The 15,334-nt window shown below is 38.5% G+C and overlaps 1 protein-coding gene across 11 annotated transcripts in view; it reads right to left on the reverse strand.

Moving 5' to 3' along the window:
* Positions 1-15,334, reverse strand: part of fru (fruitless) — a 39,730-nt gene that overhangs the window by 23,497 nt on the left and 899 nt on the right. Inside the window, exons 1-5 of one of the 11 annotated variants that reach the window (XM_066733952.1) lie at positions 11,753-13,061; positions 10,565-11,118; positions 9,520-9,699; positions 7,264-7,384; positions 4,147-4,949 (exon numbers count right to left, since the gene is read on the reverse strand). In XM_066733952.1, the coding sequence (XP_066590049.1) occupies positions 4,636-4,949; positions 7,264-7,384; positions 9,520-9,699; positions 10,565-11,118; positions 11,753-11,864 (1,281 nt within the window). In that variant the 5' untranslated portion in view covers positions 11,865-13,061 and the 3' untranslated portion in view covers positions 4,147-4,635. The other 10 variants (XM_066733957.1, XM_066733954.1, XM_066733955.1 and 7 more) reach the window with 10 other exon arrangements.

A 15,334-nucleotide genomic window follows, 5' to 3' on the forward strand; every position in this document is an offset into this window, starting at 1 on the left:
CGACGCACTCGCTCTCCTCGACCGGAACGTGGTCGCGCCGATGCTTCGATCATCCACCGATCGCTCTTCGTTGCTTTTTGTTTGAAATGAATTTAAGGGAGGGGAGGGGAGGGGGGGGGGTGTTTCGAACGACCCGGAAACACGCCTGATGTGCTATGACGAGACTGATTATTTTCGAGAGTAATCCGATGAAAATTAGCAGCTTCTGTCACTTGATTGGCAAACACGTAAATAAGTAAGCAAATCGGGCAAAACTCAATTCTACTTACGCTCGCTTCTGATTCGCGAGGGAGAGAGGCGAAAGGTTGAAATTTTATTAAACGAGTTTGGCCTTTGGAAACAAACGCGCCAAAGTTGGACCGTAGCGCGCATCTGTAAGCTCGTCTGATGCATTTAGCAAAAACCTGTTACGTGTACACCGTGCGACGCTTTTACGCACACATTCGTCACTAGAGTTACGCGGTTTTGCGAATCTACGAGTTTTTATCGAGTGATTCTAGTGACGGGGGGATAAAGAGGGTGGGGGGGGGGGGGGGGATGAATGTACAGGATACGTGTGACATTGGTGAATTGTACGACACATAGTTTTCTTATCGAGGTGTTTTTTCTTATGATATTAATTAAGGTGGGGGAAGGATGTAGGAGTAAGGAGCTTGAGCAGTGAAGAATAAGCTCGAGTTTCGAAATCAAACTTGTAAACGTTGTATCTCTCTCGGTGTATTGGAAAAGGAAAGAAAATGTTTGGTCAACAACTATTTATGCTTGGTTATTATATATGCAAGGTGATGGAGGATAAGAGTACTCGAGGCGTGTGTCAAATTGGGGCACAATGTCTATGGAAAAACTGTTTTTTTTAAAGGAACATTACTAACACGATTCGAATCAAGAGACTATTTTACCAATTTTAACAATAGTATCGCTCTTTAACCCTCGAAAATTCATTTCTTCAATTCACTTTGATCAAGCTTTTGCTTAATAACAGTTTTTGATTACTTCAACAATATTGGCTTGTAAAACGGATTAAAAATTTTAATTTTCAAAGTGAACAGAGTATTTTGAAAAATTGCTTTTTTCTGGGTCAGAGGACGACACTGTTGTTAAAATTGGTGAAAATACTCTGACACTCCGAAGTGTGCAAGCATGTAATACTCTTAAAAAAATCTAGTTTATCCTTGTACCGTGCCAACTCGACCGACCTATATGAACGAGTCTCAGGATCTTCTGATATATAGAAAAGAATATAAAAAATGCATTTACATTATTTTATCATTCGCATACCACCATTATTAAGAAGAAAAATCACAATTTCACGATCGACAAAGAGAGCTTGGTCTCTTTTCCAAAAGCGAAGATCCGGACACTTGGTGTACACTCTTACCCAGAATAACCATGTATGCCCGACCAGTGAACGTAGGGGATGAAAAATTGAAGAGGAGAGGGGGAATGCGGGAGGAAAGAAGCTTCCTTGGATAAGTTTTTCAGGCATTACGTTGGATAAATGACGCTGCAAGGGAGAGAGAGATAGACGGATGGATAAAAAGGATAAAGATGTTTGCAGCGAGCGAGAGTTTCGCGGACGAGATGATAATTAGGGTAATGAAGGGCGCGCACGGCATAAACAGACCGGGCGGCAAATCGATGAACCAATCCTGACACAAAATTGTCGCAACTAGACTGCAAACGGAAGTAATCTGTCAGGCACGCAGAGTTATACTCTCAACGTGATTTAATGCCGGTCAAAAGTTTACAAGCTCCTATATACAAAATGCTGCAGTATATATATATTCACTGACAGAAAAATGAATAAACTCTGCAGAGGAAACAGTCGGTGGATGATGATAAACGAGAGGAGCTGGTTGGAGGTGTCGAAGTGCTCGGTTGGCTGGATGGAAGACTCTGTTCCTACGCCAAGTACCACCACCCTCCGCTGCGGAGGACTGTAAAACGAAGTAGGAAGAGGAAGATGAGGAGGAGGAGGGGGAGAGAGAGAGGCTGAATTCGAGAGGAAGCTGTAAGAGAAATTAATATCGCGTCGCGCGGTGGATCGATCCGTCGAATAAGGTGCAGGGACGATGCACGAGAAATGCAATTAGGGCAATGAAGGGCGCGTGCGATAATTAGATTTATCGTCGAATCGATCGCGGCGGCCGACCATCACAGAGGAATTCGCGACGATGAAGGGGCTTTTTACTAATTTCCATCCGAGGCTTTCGAGGTTGCTCCACCAACGCTAATGCATGCACCCGTCCTGCTGCCTTCCCTCATTTTCCGTCGTTAAACCCAAGGACGATTATTCCCTCAAACACTCCACCTAATACTCCTTCCTTCCGAGCACGAGCGCTCGAGGGAGCCTGTCCCACAACTCGGATGAAGATATTACAATGAGCCTTGGGTGCATCCATGGATAAGCCTGCTCCTCCCTTATAAACATCTCTTACGAGATTTCTTGCAGGAAACCTCGGGGAATTAATATTACTGGCTTCTTCTGCCACTCAACACCTCCCCCCCCCCCCTCCCTTTACTCGACGTTTAATAAATCAAAATGATAAAAGTAGTACAGTCGTCCTTATTTACCCTGCGTGGTTTTATCCCCCCCCCCTCCTCCTCCTCCTCCTCCTCCTCCTTCGTGAACCTTTTCACTCGACAATTTCATAAGCACGAACCGAGAGCCTCAAAGGGATATCAAAGATCTCTGGTACCACGTGTGTTACGAGCGAGATTAATGTCAATTTTTTCTGGAAATCCAGCTTCTTTGGTTCTCTCGGTCTATTCTCGAGGAGCGATCGACGGATGATGAAGAGATTCTGCTGGGAACATCCTAGTGGACTCTACAGAGTTTTACTAAGCTAGAGATTTGAGGAGGTCGTTGACCTTCAATGCTGGTCCTCGAGAAAGAGAAGATACTGGGACGTGGAGTACGTTCTCCAAGGAACCAGGAAACGTCGGTGACCTTGAATTAATCACGAGTGACGATTAATGTATTCTTTTGGAATTTTTCATCACGAGACTGTCCAATTCGAGATAAATCGAGGCTGCTTAGTTTCTAAAGTCACTTCACTGATTATTGCAATTGCGATTCTTGTGTAATTGGACGAATTATTGTCCATGTATTGGTGAGACGGATGATTACTCGATTGTGCGAAAAACTCTTGTCAGAATCAATGGAGAAGGGAACGCTGATTCTGGATATCGAAGGCACTACTTGGAAAAGTTAATTGTGGAATTCCTGCTTCTCTTATGATGCAGTAGCATCGGCTATCGTTGGCTTAGAGGACTAGTTTCTCTCATGACTATATTTATATATATATATATATATATATATTTTATATATATATATGGGAGCAAAATCGAACCTAGAAATTATTATTTCTCTCATCAGTCTTGGGTGTCTTGGACGTTTCTCACAACCCTACGATATAGATATATTATAAATATATGTATCTATATAAATACTTTTCAACACACTGGATTTCTTTGTACCGTTGTGCACTAATTCTGCATGTGGGGGAAAACTGGCTGAAAATCCTTATAACGGTTTAAATGGATAAAAAACTATTCGAATAGCTCTCGCTTAATTATTAAACAAACTAGTGCAAATTCTTAAATTTCTATACCACGAGAAGAGAAGGCTCTTGTCGAGTTTTATAAATATTCTAGATATATAGTGGGGAATGCAAAAAGATTGCATGTAAATTCTAAGGCACGCAAAACGTAGTTTCACGCATCGTATAAAAATATTGTTTTTTTCTTTGCGTGTGTGTATGTAAGATAAATAGCAAAAAGAGGTAGTCTACGAACACGTTTTAATTTGTACTTGGATTACTTTCTTTTGAGATCTTTAGTAAATTAATTTACGAACACTCGAGTACGAATAATAGGATAAATTTTCTCTCATCTTTCATAGAGATGAGCGAGTTTTCACTTAATAATAATGATTAAATAATTAATAATTAAACGTATAATGGAATAAATAGTTGCGTTTTTTTTAAATAATAAATTAAATTATATATAAATACATATATATGTGTTCATATATATATGCACACAATGTGTAAATTCAATCACGACGGAAAGAGAGAGAGAGAGAGAGAGAGAGAGAGGGGGGGGGAGAGAGGACTCTCTCTCCCTATCTCTCTCTCTCTCTCTCTCTCTCTCTCTCTCTCTCTCTTTCTTCCGGGCAAAATCACTCGAAGCGACGATACTTAATTAAAGTCCGAGAGACGTACAGAATAAGTAAATATTAATTATGAATTGCGATCTCGGGTAAGAGCTATCTCCGCCTTAACGAGAATATTATAAATATTTGCAAATTTGTAAAAAATGACTAGCAAATCTGATACAATGGACGGTTAAATACAGAGCGCGTACGAATCGAGCTACACACATACACATGTGTGTTTGTTTGTTGCCGGCGAGACACACTAGTTATTTTGGAAAATTGTAGATTGATAAAAGAGAGAGAGAGAGAAGCAAAGAGAATACACACCGATTGTGCTCTGTATTTAATCGTGGATAAAAGAAGATTCGACTAATCCTTTTTTGCATCGCATTGCGTATAGAGAATACTTATATGTAGGATGAAAAAATGTCTGGAGGCCTGTTGCGCAATTGAGTTTGCAAAGGCAGGCGGCACCGTTAGGTGAGATAAGCCGACTCGGATTTGTCAAGGAAATGTTTATGCTCTAATCGCATAAAGGGCGGTATCAAGGAGCCCTCTCGTATACCGTGCTTCAGTTTGATGTGCCTTTTCAAATTGTCCGACCTGGTCAATGAAATCATGCAAATCTGACATTGATACTTGTCGGGAAAGTGCGACTTCATGTGCTTTTTAATGTTCGCTACGCTCTTGCCGCAGAGCTTGCAGCCCTCCGTACCGAGGTGCGACTGATCTAGCTTAAACAAGCTATCTTTACTCAAATCCTTGTCTTTTTTCAAAGTTCCTGTTGTTCCTGTGGAATACAATTTCCCAATTCAATCATCGACAATCATCAGTTTCATATAGCAATGCCAGCAAGACCTCTACTGTTCTATATGTGTAATAGTATAATAGAAAAACTCACGTATATATACTCTTCACAAATCATCTACATCAATAAAACTAAAAGTAAACTCAAGAAGGCACAGAGGATTCTCTTATAGTAATATAATAGTTTACCACTTCAATCAGCGAAGGCATCAAACGTAGAATAGAGCACACACACTCTGAAAAAAGTTGTAAATACACGTGTCCTTGGGACACCTACTCGAGACCAGAATAAGTAACGCACGAGTAACAAGTGCACGCCTACTACTGTCTCATCTATTCCAAACTTGGTACAGGAATCATAGATTTAGGATCGTTAATAGAGAGGTACACTATCTCTGTCGTACTCGTAATACAAAGAGGGTCAGAGATGAGAGCAAAAAGCTAGCGAGGAAACGGATAGAGAGAGAGAGAGAGAGAGAATATAAAAGAGCAAGAAATCATAATATATAGAGAGGGAGAAAGAAAAAATCAATAACAACAGCAATAACAACAACAACAATAAAATGAAAGAGCGATCTCTCGCTTCAATGGGGGAAGGGGAGGGGCAGCTATACCTTTCCAACGTGGACTCTCCCCTGTCGAGAGGGACGCGAGGATACGCGGCGCTGCGCGTAACTCATCGCCGACACTCTCCGTCCTGGAACTCTCGTCGAATATAATGTGGCGACGCGTGCTACTCTCTTTTAATATATTTTACTATCAAAATAGACACGCGCGCAATACGCGAGGAATCAGCGACACGATGCGAGAGTGGCAAGAGCAGCGCTATTGCAACGTCGCACGGTGCGTAACGCTATATGTTTACAATCTCGGCAGTTTGTTTCACGTGCATCCTTGTCTCTCGCACGAGCAAGAAAGATTTTCATCCAATGACGAAGAAAGACGTATGACATTTGACGATGACAACAACAATGGCAGCCGGTGACTCGATACGAGCCATTTGCTCGACGGTCCGAGAGACAAAGGGAGGACCGTCGTCGCAACTCGCAGTTCGCATTAACAACAGAATACACATATTATACTCTTCCGCACCTTCCCAACACGACTCGTTCCACAATCTTCGTTTATTCTCCCCGTCGAATTTTTCTTCTTCATGCGACGACACTGATCGTGCTATTCGACAGATGTTTTGTTGCTAATACTGTTATTGTCCAAGTACACGCGGATTCGAAAATACAGCGTGTGAGAGAAATATGTGCGAGAATGAGCAAGTTCGAGATCTCACTAGGCACGGTGGCTTAGAGATTATACGGTTAAAGGTATTATAAGAGGATAGAAAAAACAGTGTGTAAAGACATGCACAGAGAATCCCGTCATGAAAGTATGTATAAATACATCATAGGTATTTACATTTATACGCACGCACGCATATACTTGCACTCGCGCACACGCCCATACTTCAAATTATGTTAATGTATCATTCATACACGCATAATGACAACGAGAAGTTGAGCAGCATAACAGTCACACGCGCATTGACCCACACACCATCCTCGAAAAGAAAAAAAAAAAGAAAAATAAACAGAGGGAAAAAAAAGAAGAGAAGTACAGTCCATTTGCTTATACCATTTCCCAAACCAACCGTTCTTTCCTCCGTATATTATAGTATATGTATAACACGACTACAAGTGTATTACTACCACAATGACATAGCAAATGCACGATACCATCACCACAACACCAAGGATATATATATATATATATATATTATATATATATATTTATGTGTGTGTATCTTGTGTCCATGTGTAAGTGTGCGTGCCTGTGTATGAATTAGGGATTCTGCATATGATATATATTTATATGATAATAAACATATATACGCTTGTAGAAGAATTTTTCCTTTTCTAAAATTACACTCACTACACTTGCCAGATTTGGAAATAGAGGGATGCTCGCTTCGTACGCCTACGTACGACTCGACGTGTAAAGTTCTTGCAAACGTGCATGCACATCTCCCTCGATTTCTTAGATTGAACATATTTCCCGAAATCATATCTGCGCGAGTTTATCCTTGTACCTTCAAAAATTAACGCCATGTTTTTTACGTCGTGGCAACAACAAATTATACGTCGCAAAATCAAACACTTTAAGCACTTGGTTAAAGTGACAATAAGGATAGTCGTATAAAATATATCGTGTTTCAACGTGAGATATAATTTGAGCTATGTATTGGGAAATATGTAAAATCTAAAGGAAACTTTGGTTGTTATGATAGATATAATTATATTTCTTACCATCAAGTCCGTCGAGCGTTTCTGGGGGATTCTGATGTTCCGAAGATTCAATTCCTGGTACGCCATCACTGAGAGACCCAGCTGCCGTACCCCCATCTGCTAGCAGTCCTACTGTATGACCCTGTGCGACAAATAAATATCCCATTATTTTCTGGATATAATTTCATCATTTTTTAAACGAATTTATTTGCACCATTGTAGCTAAAATTTGTATAACAACTTTAGAGGATGCAATATTTCAACCTTCTTAAAAATAATCCATATATCGTTTATGTAGCTATAAAAAAAGTTTTATACAAATCGTTAAAGAAATTTTGCTACAATTATTTTGACTAAAGTAATACATGTGAAGAGGTAAAATTACAAACTGTATAAACATTTTGCATGCAAACTTTTCAAAATCCAAGGTAAGAAAATTAATTAAAATGAAATATTTATTAGAGCTACTTCTTATTACATAAACAGTATTAATCATACAAAGAAACAAAAATAAACAAACAAACAAACAAAATGTCGCTCTGCTTTAAATAAAATATACATTAATGTTAAAATAATATCGAGGACTTTGCAATCTATGCATAACCCATGCAGTATTACTTTTAGTCCAGATTTATAAAATGTCTCCTTGTTCGTAAAACTTATGGGCCAGCACAACAAAAATTCACGTTATTAATATCTATGGTGAGGCACCTGTGGCATCTCAGAGGTAGAATAAAAATATTTATACGTCTATGTAACTCCAAGAAATGTCAAATTTTTGCACAAAATCTTTTTCAATGTGCTTTGAAAAAATCCGCGTGAAAAAATATGATATTCGTTTTCATTGAAAAGAGTTAACATTTTCTTACATTTGTGCATTTATATACAATGTATGTAGAGCCACTCTCTACATCTTTGTAATTGTTCGCTAAATGACATTTAAAGGCATTTAAAATCAAATGTATATATCTGACTAATACAAAACAATTAGGAAGGATATTCTAGTAAGTAAAATGTTATTCTTAAGTAAATTAGTAGAGTTGGGAAATATATTATTTTGTTACAATTAATAGCTTTTTGGAACATACGCATATTTCTCTGTAACTTCAATTTCTTTAGCAAGACACATATTATGAGCTTTACATTTATCATGATGGTTTAGTATCTCGAGTCTAAAATTGCCATTCCCTGCTGCAAATGAAGTACGTATATCTGGAATGGTATCACTCCACTTTCTACAATATTTACAAAACATAAGATTTGTTTGATCATCAAATTGTAACCATGAATACATATTTGACCAATTGGGTTTAAATTTATTAGCAGTTTTTCTTCCTTGTGGAAGATAACGTTGTGATGTTGGGGATAAGACTGCTTTTATTACCGACAAATTTTGAGAAGAACTGTTAAATCTATTGTACAAGGGCTTGGGATTTGTACTATACTCGGATGATAAACTGTATGCTGTGTTTGAAATATTGTCATTTAAATTGTATGCTTGAGATTGTGATAGCTCTGCTGAATTTTGTAAAGAATTCTGTAAATTTCCAACAATTTCAGGTACAGTTCCTGACATATTGATATATAAAGAACCTCCTGACATCATAGCACTTTCGCGAGAAACTTGCATCATGGATAGGTCTGGGTGATTCGAAGACATATTCTGTACTTCCATAGTTTCGTCACACTTCCCATCTCTCTGAACATTCCACTCCACACTGGTCTGTCAACAGAGAAGGAAAGGATATGTGTTTAATACACACATTTTAATTTCTTTTGTTTTTTGAAAAATGAGAAGCCAATTTTTATTTTTCGAACATCCATTCCTTCCCATGTCTGTTTTGACTTAGTAGTTGTAGGGTGTATTTTGACAATAATGAATTGTCATCAAGTTTGGGAAAAGTAACGAAACTTTATAACATCACATTTTGTTTTTACACATCTGTCAACCACAGAACCATCCTGTTGCACGAAAATATCAAATTTTAAATAATAATGACTTTTCCTTAAGATTGTCTATTTAATATAAGTACAAGTGAAACAATATGCCATACTTTATAAACTAGACATAACTACTGTGCAAAAGCGTATAAAATTTAAACTCATTTTCATAATCAAGCTTACTAAATAAAACCAAATTGTATCATAATATGAAATAATCATGCATGGTTAAATGACCATTATGGAATTGCATTATGCAGTGAAAACTTTGATATTTCATAAAATAAATAAGTAATTATGCAGAATAAAATAGCAAATATTTAAGTAAAGTCTTACCGGTAAGGAGATATTGTCATGGAAGTCAGGCATATGGTGTTCTAGTTCCTGTTTGATAGAAGTTTGTTGGTGAGACGAAGGCGACATGGGTCTACCACTATCTTCCAAATCACCTCCAAGGGCATTATTTAACTGTGGAATTACGGGAGGACTCGATTTGTAACTACATTGTGACGATGCCTGAAAATAAAAGAGAAATTGATCTACTAAATTAAATGTGAAGCAAACTTATTCGATGTTCTTCCTCTTAATCCCTATGCAAAATTATACTAAAAGTAAGGATAATTTTCAATTACTTAACAGTTACTGCAGAATATACAATTTTATAAGATGAGATAATACATAGACATCCTTAATAAAATAATCTATTAGATTTTAAAGTTATTTATATATTTAAAAATGTATTATATCTTCCTGTTTGGAGCATAAACTATACAGTGAATATATTAGCATTTGTGGTCTAAATTTCAAGGTTAAATGTAAAGTTATTTGGAAAGCTGTGCAATCATGCACATATGTAACTTGTAGATAATAAAATATATCATGTGTATCGTATGCACGTGTGAAAATTATGAATAATATACCTTAAACAGAGATATTTGCAAATGACCACACCTAACACAGATCTTGGAATAAAATATTATTTCGTGTCAAAAATTTTGACAGTAATAAAAGTGACAATGTGGAGAAAGAAAAAATAATATAATGACAATAATAAAGGCTGCTCCATATTATGATATTAGCAATGACAATTACCACATTAATTACATTCGTATAAACTATGAAAAATCTTGTATTTATCAGAGAGAGGCATGTAGCCACAGAGTAGTATGTAGACAATTAGAATATAGCAATATATTGAAAGATCTTGGTATAAAATATATGAGCACTGTGATTTTAAACAAAACTGCTAATTGAGAATTCTTACATTCTCCATTTGTTAGTTTTAGTGACAGCTGATAGACTGGGATAAATTAAAACTCTAAATAAGTATGGAACTTTGACAGTAGGCTTGTATATTGGAGTATCGATTGTTTATAGATACCTGAGAATCAGACAAGAATCTTTCACTGGGTGGGCCAGTGAAGGAAACATCATAGCTGCCTGAAAGATTTCTCTTTTTCCTTTCAGGATGAGGCTGAAGGTTAGGCGACCTAGTGTGTCTAACACTAGCTTGTGTTTCTGGTTCCGCAGATGGACTCTTTTCTTCTATCTTGTTATTTATATTATTATCTGTAAGACCCCTGATCTGCAATGCCTCTGCTGTCTTAAGGAACATTGGAAGCAGATGCTGACTAACGTTAACTTCTCCCTTATACATAAAGTGCAGCAGAGCCTTCATCTCTGTATCATTGACATCCTTCAGGAATATTATTGGATGAGGATGGGTATTCTGAAGAAAAATGCTCTCAAAATATGGACTGCAAGCGGAGAGTATTGTCTGATGTGCCTTAAATGTTTCTCCATCACAGGCCAGGGTTACGTCGCAGAGTGCTTCTCTGGCAAGCAGCGAGCTGAGAACGTCAGTGAGGTTGGCTGGATGATTATTCCACCGTAGGCAATAATGTTGGTCCATCTTGTCTATCTCCAATCCCGACCCTACAACCAAACTAGATGCCCTGAACTGCTCAAACTAGATTTGGTCATCCTGACCACAGAATGCCATCCTAACCCTTAAAACATTAACTCACACGCTTACTCCACACACACTTTCTTATCGTGAAAAAGATACCTTCTCGATGATTTAATCTCGACTCTAGGCCCACACAACGTCCTCCGTGCTTCTGCAAATGTGCCACATTGCAGTATAACTGTAAAACCCTTCAGGGTTCACGAGTCGCTACTATACGTGCCGAAAACATTTTTTCGCATAACCTCGGTCGCTAACAAATATATATGTAAGGAATTTCCCGATAATGAATGATAAAAGAAAATACAGGAGATTGAAGCACTAATTGCGACGTAGTACGCGCCACCCACGTTATACGACAATATTCAATATTCGGAGATAATGTTTTCGGCAATGTCAATACACTCGATGCTTGGGCGCCATTGTCGGACGTGCTCGTCTAGCCACGAGCCTTTTCGCGAAAACTCTATTTGTTGATGCTCGATTTCTACCTGTCTCAACGCGTCCACGCATGACTTTATTTACGTAAACCCATCGCCAGCTAACTATCTCGCACCACATACAAACAATATGACTTTGTTTATCGTTCTGACGATTACTCACCTTTTGCAAACTTTTTGCCATTACAACGCCACCCGACCCTTAACGTCCACTGCCATACCAATCTGCCAATGCCTACGGCCTTATTTTTAAAATACTTTTGACCTTCGTGCATCTGCCGTGGGGAATGGCGCGAAGGGCGCCCGTATTCAAACTTGCTTTACCGCGTTATCCGCATATTATCGTCTTTTATTCATATTTTATCCATATTACTCGTCTTTTATCATTCCAAATAATATTCCTACATATTCCATCTATATTCTCTTTAAGTTTTCCATCGTTATTTCATCGTAATATAGCGAGAAAAAAATTATTTATCAGTCAATGAACAATATTTCTAAACTGCATAAGCTTCAAAATAAAAATAATCATTTACATTGACCTACGTTTACTTTGTTAATCGTACATTTCACTCTCAGCACACTGAAATTTTTAATAATAAATACAAAAATTCCATTTTAATATATTCTCTCGTTCGATAACAGTAACCTGTTATCATAATTGTCGACTGATTTGTAGATTTTCGAAAATTAACTGTTGCTTTTAATTCCCGAAGCGATATAATCCTGTTAAACCGAACGAAAATTGGGAAAATCTCTCGAATGAAGTTTAATATTAACGAATGCGGTCAAACTGAAAACCAAATTAAAGCACCATTTTAAAAATCCGTTTCTGTGTATCACTCATTCTCTTCCATTGAAATATTAATAAAACTAAATTCTATATTGACTCTTATCGAGATAAAACACGAAATATATACGACTACTTCTCCATTTCCACAAAGATTGACAAACTTAATCTCGAAGGGATTAAAAGAAAAAAATTGGTTTGTGTGTCTCCTTGCGTTTGACACAAAAGAAAAACAGTTAAAAATACATATATATATGCTCGATATATACTCCCTTAATTCGAAAGTGCAAATTTCACGCGACTTTTGTACAGTCGTGGGCCACTCGAGACGGGAAATAACAGAAAGAAACGAGTATAGAGCATTGGAAAGCACAAAAAAAAAAAAAAATACAGAATAAAACAAACAAAACACGAATAATTACAGCATCGTTACGAGTATCCTCAAAACGAAGAAACAACCGACATAGAAGTTTTCCCTCGCAATTCGCAACAATTATCGCACGTGCATACGATTCGAGAAGAATAATTACGGAAATTTGCAAAATTGCGAAGGAAGGTTTTCATCGATCGTTTCTCCGTGAAAAGTCTCAAGTGCACTACACAACGTACAGATATAAAAAGTAAAGAAATAAGAGTGAGTAAGGAAGTTGGCAAACACAAGGATTACTGATTGACAAATTAGTGGAGATATATGCATGAAGGAAAGAAACGACTTTAGGCAGTTTTTGGATAAACAGACCTGCATCTCCATGGTGGTGGTCGTTAGATCAGTAGGAGGTGGTATTCACGGGCAACGTTATCTCGTTATCTTGAGGCGACCTTGGCTGTGCGCTCGTCGAGAGAAACGAGTTGAAAGAGAGCGTGGAACGCTCTAGCCGATCTATATGTCATCGTCATCTTGCCGACTCAATCGTTTGCGGCCTTTTAACGCACGTGGAGCCGCGCTTGGATCAGCCTTTCGAGCGTCCCGCGCATTTCTCCGTCTTCCAGTTAACGATCTTCCGTGTCGATCTTCGCGTGTCGCATGCAAAAGCCGCGATTCTCACGCCAGTCGTGGTACACACTGGCAATTATTATTCGCCAATCGTACCAAATCTATTCGAGCGCGTTAATTTAAACGGCTCACGCTCGCACACACATACGTATACGTATACAGAAACATGAAGGTATATATATAGGATGGACAGACCGGACATATATATATATATATATATATATATATAGAGAGAGGGCTTTCGTCGTCGGGTGGAAATCGAACGTACGAAAGTCCATTGAGAATGCTATATATATATATATATATACTGGGACAAAAAGACTTTTGAGGAGAGCAAGATCGTGGCGCAAGACTTGGGAATGTATTTTCCCGTCAACAATGTAGCCGCGGTGGAGAGCAACAGGAGGAGGGCGAAAGCGTGCTTTCAACATTCGTTTGGCTCGATCTTCAAATGGCTGTGTGTGTATGTGTATATACTCTGTATAGTACAGTGGAGGGCATTACTCGCGGGAAAATAGTTACCCGCGCAGTTCGTTCGTTACTCGTTAGGTACACACGCCGAAGAAAATCACGGCGAATCGTTAAAGGCTTCTTCTCTCCCTGTGTACTTCTCTTTCCTCCCCCCTACACACACACACACACACACATATATATATATACAGATGCTACTTGATCGAGTTTTAGCTCAATCTAGGAATCGTCCGTATTACTATAGAGGGCTTTGCGAATTCGACGAGGAGAGGTATGAGGTAAAAGAGACACATAGAGAGAGAGAGAGAGAGAGGGGGGGGGGGGAGGGAGATTACTAGAGAATTTTCGACTAGATTGTTGAATCTCATCGCCCTCTTTGCTGCATAGCATCTACTTCCCGCACAACTTGGATAAATTATATTTATTTTATCGAACCGTCCGTCCCCACCCCCTCTCCCTTATTTTCACTCGAACGCGATTCATGCAACACACAAGAAAGCTCGATATATAGAGAATCGAAAGAAGGCATTTGCCACGTCTCACCGTAAATGCTTTATTCAAAGAGACGGGTGGCAAAGAAGAATTAAAAAGCTCTCTGTGTATATAATATATTCTTTATTTGGCCGGATGCAATCGTTTTACATTTTCACAAACGTGCAGACTCATGCTCTCTCGCGAGAATAAAACAAAAGTTTTTTTCATTCGTGCAAATTTTAACCCCGAAATGTCAAGCCATGTGAAACTGTCATTTTAGAGTCCTCGTAGTATTTTTCTCCTTCTCTCTCTCTCTCTCTCTCTCTCTTCTTTCTCAAAGAGATTTACATTTAAAGGATTTTTAAGCTGCGTGTGTATATATATATATATATATATATATATATACTTGTGCAGAAACAAATAACGAAAGGGATTGCAGAGAATTATGATTGGATAAACGGGGGATAAATAATGTAGGCATCGGGTGCAGGAGGTTGTAGTATTCTGTGTATATATATGTATATAGGGAGGAGTGAAAGGAAATCGGGTTAATCCGCTGGTCCACGAGCGATGTATTATTTTCAATGGGTCAATTTTCCACGGCGTGATTTTACCAACGGCAAACAGAGATTGCAATCACCGTCCTTTCGAAAGGGCGATCGATCGATCAAGCTCCAACATGGCTATATGGAGTTTTCATTATAACGCCCGACATCGATTGAGTTTTCTCGTTAAAAAGCTACGTTAATCGGGTCTTCGAAAGAAGCGCCGAGGATTCGCCAGACTTCTTCTCGACACTTTCCAACAATTTCGCCCTCGTTCCGTCGCCGACCTCGTCTCTTCCTGGTGCGTCATGATGGAAAATGGACGAGAATTGTCAAGCTCTATAAATAGCCTTGGCGAGAGCACTGCGCTCCTTCGCACATACGTACACTCTACCTTATATATTATTTATTTATATAGGAAAAGGCGAAAGAATCTCGCGGAAATGTGGCGGTAAAACTATTGACGCTTCG

Source organism: Prorops nasuta, unplaced genomic scaffold (assembly GCF_024137725.1).
Source record: "Prorops nasuta isolate Cenicafe-Biocafe unplaced genomic scaffold, Cenicafe_Pnas_1.2 PNAS00011, whole genome shotgun sequence".
NCBI classification, from domain to species: Eukaryota; Metazoa; Arthropoda; class Insecta; order Hymenoptera; family Bethylidae; genus Prorops; species Prorops nasuta.